General features: G+C 41.7%; 1 protein-coding gene across 1 annotated transcript; it reads right to left on the reverse strand.

Annotated features, from left to right (window-relative positions):
* Positions 1 to 904: 904 nt before the first annotated feature.
* LOC137341997 (immunoglobulin lambda-1 light chain-like) lies at positions 905 to 4,124 on the reverse strand. Its single transcript, XM_068005567.1, has 3 exons — positions 4,014 to 4,124; positions 3,550 to 3,879; positions 905 to 1,293 (listed from the first exon to the last, which is right to left on the reverse strand). Exons 1-3 carry the CDS (start codon positions 4,060 to 4,062, stop codon positions 971 to 973), a joined length of 702 nt encoding a protein of 233 aa, XP_067861668.1. The 5' UTR covers positions 4,063 to 4,124; the 3' UTR covers positions 905 to 970.
* Positions 4,125 to 5,394: the final 1,270 nt, after the last annotated feature.

Genomic DNA, 5,394 nt, shown 5'->3' on the forward strand with positions numbered 1-5,394 from the left:
TCTTTCACGAAATGTCAAATTACAGTCACCCATGTTGCCGGTAATCTCACTATTCAGGCTGATTTCACTGACTTTACATACAATGTGCAGAGTGTTACGGAGAATAAAATCGTTCAGTCAAATTTAGAAAGTTACTATGGATTGATAGAGAGATATCGCACAGCAAAGAGCAATAGCACCTGAGATAATGGAAGAGTCATTTTATTACTAAATCTTTATAAAAAAAAATGTTAGGCCCCAGCTGGTATATTGTGTCCAATTCTGGGCACCACAATTTAGGAAGAATGCCAGGGTCTTAGAGAGGGGGCAGAGGAGATTTACTAGAATGATACCATGCATGAAAGACATCAGCTTCGTGGGGAGACTAGAAAATCTGGGGTTGTTCTCCTTGGAGCAGAGAAGGTTAAGGGGAGATTTGATAGAGGTGTTGAAAATCATGAAGGGTTTTGATAGAGTTAATAAGGAGAAACTGTTTCCAGAGGTCACAGATTTTATGTAATTGTTAAAGAACCAGCGGCGACAGGATGGAAAATGTTTACGTACGGAGTTGTTGTCATCTGGAATGCACTGCCTGAAAGAGCAGTCGAAGCGGATTCAATAGTAACTTTCAAAAGGGAATTGGATGCATACTTGAATTTGAAAAAAATTTCAGGGCTATGGGGAAAGAGCAGGTGAGTGGGGCTAATTGGATAAGTCTTTCGAAGAGCCGGCACAAGCACGATGGACAGAATGGCCTCCTTCTGTGCTGTAACTTTCTATGATTACATGATTGCACGGCGGAATTTATAACAATGAAGCTCTGATCAATTCAATGTGAACACACTGTAAAATGTAGCCAGCGGGTTTCAGTGGAAAAACTGCACATCTGTTGTGATTTGAAATGTTCCAATTAAAATCAAACATCTGATATCTGAATATGTAATTTATTTTTAAAGAAAATTTAATCATGGTATAACAGAAGGTTTTTGAATTAGACACAGCTGGATCTCGCGATACTTGTTTGAAGCGGGTTTGTCTGAGTTTCGTGTTTAACCACGCAGGTGTAAAGCTCGTGTGAGTTCCAGTCTGAGGCTGCCAGAGTCAGATAACTGCTCGCACTGAACGTGTTGTCCGTCTCCTGCTGGACCCGACTTGTCTCAACACCATTCCCTCTAACACTGCCATCCACAGTCCACTCAATCTCCACAGCACCCGGGTTAAAACCGTTCACCAAACACACCAGGGTCGCCGTGTTCTTTTCAGTGATTTGATCCGTTGAAGGTGGAAGGACGGACACCGACGGGCCCCGTGGATCTGAAACGTAAAAACAAATGAAGGAAGATCCATTCTTAATTGACATAAAATTCGGAATCAATGTTTTACTTTCTTCATGTCTTTTACAATTCGGCGTCACTTTACAAACGTTTGCGGAATTTAATACAACGAAATCGCATTAATGCCAATTTTATAATGACATATAAGAATGTGGAAGCCGGTCTGTCACAATCTCCTATCTCTTTCAATGACCGTTCGCACTGACCATCTGTTACAGGCAACAGCTGCCAAAGACAACCCTGTGATAAAATAGTTTAAGTAGTGAAAGGCACCGAAGAAAATGCTGAAACGTTAATAATTTTTTCAATCGTCGAATTAGGTTTCAGAGGTTGAACCGTTATAATATTTCTGGTATTGAGGTGGGGGTGGGGGGAGGGGCGGGCATTCAGCTACAGCGGCGCGTCTCACCAATACCAGGTTTGCCCGGTTCGGTTTAACAATCTATTGCCATTCTGAGATGTTCGCCTTGGCAATTACAACTTCGCCTTGCTTTCTTTACATTTTAAGTTGGAGGCTGAAACTGCGAGGAGTCCAGACAAGAGGAATCAACCCCTATTTTCACAGTTGATATGATCTCCCTGCAGCATCCGGAGTTTAGCTGAACTTTCTGGTCCTGAAATATTCGCAGACCGCTGGGATTATTGAGTGGGTTTTAGTTTCAGTTTAAATTATTGTCTAAACGCAAAGACTTTGACAGTGGACTCCCTTTACAATGGTTTGGAATGGAATTTTCTCCAAATATAAATTCTTATTGGAACAACTGATAATATAATGGAAGGTGTTTTTCTGTTTTATATCTCGTTAGCCCATTCCACCGTTATGTCGCCGTATTACCAAATTCAAATAGCGATAGAGTATCCGCATTTCCTGTTTTATTCCTCCACTCGCTGACACTAATCACAGAACCAGCAGCAAAGCGCAATGGAGTGAATATAAAAGCAGGTACAAAAATCGGGAATCTTATTCGAAGATATTCACACAAAATTGATCGGATGACGAGACAATCAGACCGTGACTTGTTATAAATTAGACATCCTGCCAATCATTGATGTTTGTTACTGTATGCAGAAAATCGATCAGATTTGAAGATTATTACCAGCTGAACTGAGCGCAACAGTATAATTACTACATCATCCGGGATTAATACGAAATGAAGGATTGAGAATCTTGTAGTGAACGGTTTCGCTGAGTTTGGAGACGAGTGGAGGTGAGTTCCAGCAAGTCGCCGCACGATCCTCCAGCAGTCTCAATCCGCGTGCAGTGATTACATCGCGACAGCGGTTTAATGATAATGCAAACGGAATCGCGCGAAACTTTTGAATTTGTGCTTTTATCCTTTTACCACCAATTAATTCCAGCGGGGCGATATGGACCGGGTGTAAACCAGTCTTAAAGACTATGTGGGACAGATAGCATCAGAGAATTGTACAGCTGAGAAGGAGGTCGATCGCGCCCGCCCCAGTTCTTTGAAAGAATTGTCCACATAGTCCATTTCCCAGACATTTTATGTCGGGTTTCAAAGGTTTATCTACTTCTCGTTTAAACGCTGCCGTGGATTCTGCTCGCATCCCTCTTACAGGTCGGACACTACATGTCCTAACAATCCTTGGGTAAAGAAGATATCCTATCCTCACCCTTCGTAGCTCTGGTAATGATGTTAAATTATTCTCCTCTGATTACCGACTGAAGGTTTAGTGAAAATAGTTCTTTTTAATTTTTAGTAGCAAAATGGCTCATAATTCCAAACATTTCAGCAGATCACATTGTGAGCTTCTTGTGAAAAGAGCTTCTATTGTCTCCTCTCATAACGAAAACCTCTCAGTACTGGTATCATCTGAATAAATGTGTTCTGTACCCTCTCCAAGAACTTGACACGCTCCCTGAAGTCGGGCGCCCTTAGTACCTGGCTATCTCCTAAATATCACTGGACACTGGTTCACAAGCTCCGTATCAATATATTTTAAGGGCAAGAATCTTGACTTGCACTAACTCAATCTGCCAAACAAATGATGTTAAGAGATTTTTTGGTATTTCGTCCGTAATGATGCAAATGTCAGGAGAGAATTTGTGCGCGCTTTGGAAAGCCAATAGAAAAACATAGGATTGTCGCTGTAATCACCACGAGAAACTCGGACACTGATATCTTTTGGATCCAAGGAATTGCGACGAAAAAAACTAAACCAAAAATCGAAAACTGGTAGCTGACAAGTTGCACAATTCGAATAATTTACTTACTGCCCAGATTCAGCTTGGTTCCTCCTCCGAAGGTCCTGCTCACAAGACAGTAATAATCGGCGACGTCCTCCGATTGCACATTGGTGATGGTTAAATGCAATTTGTTATTCGATGATTCCACAGACCCGGTGAATCGATCTGGAATTCCCGAAGCTGTACCGGAGCTTTCGTCCCAGACAAGTACAGGGGCACTCCTGGGTTTCTGCCAGTACCAGCTCGTGTAGTAGCTGCTGATATCGTCTCCGGACAGGGTACAGGTGATCTTGACGGTTTTCCCCGTGGAGGTTGAGATGGACCCGGGCTGAGTCAGGACAAAATCCGCGTTTGTACCTGGTGAAATAACAAGTTATTGATCCGTCACATTCTGTGAAATTCTGAACGTTCAGATCGGTTCAACACAACAACAACGAAAAATCAGGGTGATTTAAAAAGCAGCGATATTGAAGGTTAAGTCCTGGACTTACTGTAGAGACAGAGCATCAGTGCGGCGAGAACTCGAATCGACTCAATCATGGTGAAGGTTTCGGTGACGGTCAGAAGCAAAATGTTTCCTGTCACGAATGTGGTTCTGAGGTCTTTCTAAACCTCTCTTAAGAAGTTTCAAACGTCGCAACGTCACTGAGTATTAGTTATTCATGCAAATCTCCATCCACGTGACATCGGGCAATTGGATCATGGGTCCTGTGCTGACTGACATTTGCACAATTCCAGCCATTTAAAAAATATGAGAAATATCGGAATAGAAGACGAGAATGGTTGAATAGAGGAAAATAAATGGTGCGGTGAAACGGGGAAGAGCGATCAGGTGACTCCAGGCTTGGGTTTTCGAAGGCTGAAGATTGTAACAGAGAGGAAAGACTGAGAGCGGAAGCGGTTTAATGGCTCAGAAATAGAGGTAGAGATTTATAGATAGAGAGATTGGGAAGCATTTGGAACTGATGGAGAGTTAAGCGTTGTGAGAGAAATATGGAAGAGGAAACAGAGCTTTTTGCAAGAAATGTTACTAATAGATCCGAGGTGCCTATTTGAGGTCACAGGAGAAAGTGACGTTCAGAATGTCGATGTGTGGAGTTCATTAAGGGTGAATGAATCAAATGTAACAATTGTTTATTTAAATTTGTGACAGATACAGAAAACCGCTGGTGAAATGCGGGTAAGCGATGTTCTTGTATGAACCTTTGTACCAAATTCCATTGCTTCCTCTTCTTATGGGAGCGTTAACCCTTTAAAAACAGCAATGAAAGAAATTACATACAAAAACTTTAAATAGCGGTAACTAATATCTGACGGCGCGATTTCACCACAAGTATCTTTGAAGAATTGAAAGAAGTGAAATTTTCATTGTCCAGTTGAATGTCGCAGAAGAGAGCAAGATCTAACGACTCAATCATAGCACTGGGAGAGGACTGGCGGCTGTGGGTTCAGATAGCGTCCCATAAACAAATGCTTGTTACGCTTTGTACACATGGCCGAAATCAGCCCGATTTTCTGCTATTGTGCCCCTCACCACTGAAGAGGAGGGAATCATTAAAATTGCACAAGTCGATTGAAGATACTTGATGAGAATATTCTGTAAAATTGCTCTCGGCAAATATTTTTCTATATTTCAAAAGCAAAATACTGCGGATGCTGGAAATCTGAAATGAAAATGAAAATGCTGGAAAAGCTCAGAAAGTGAGGCAGCATCTGTGTTCAGTTTTCTATATCTCCTGTTTTGAACACACATTTTTGGCGCAAACTTTCCTCGCTGTGAATGAACCCCTGTTATCCAATTGAAAAATTATTTGACTCACTAGTGGTCTGGAGAATGTATAATATAATAGGTTTACAGCTTGGTGTGGATGA

The sequence above is a fragment of the Heptranchias perlo genome, chromosome 25 (assembly GCF_035084215.1).
Source record: "Heptranchias perlo isolate sHepPer1 chromosome 25, sHepPer1.hap1, whole genome shotgun sequence".
Taxonomy (NCBI): domain Eukaryota; kingdom Metazoa; phylum Chordata; class Chondrichthyes; order Hexanchiformes; family Hexanchidae; genus Heptranchias; species Heptranchias perlo.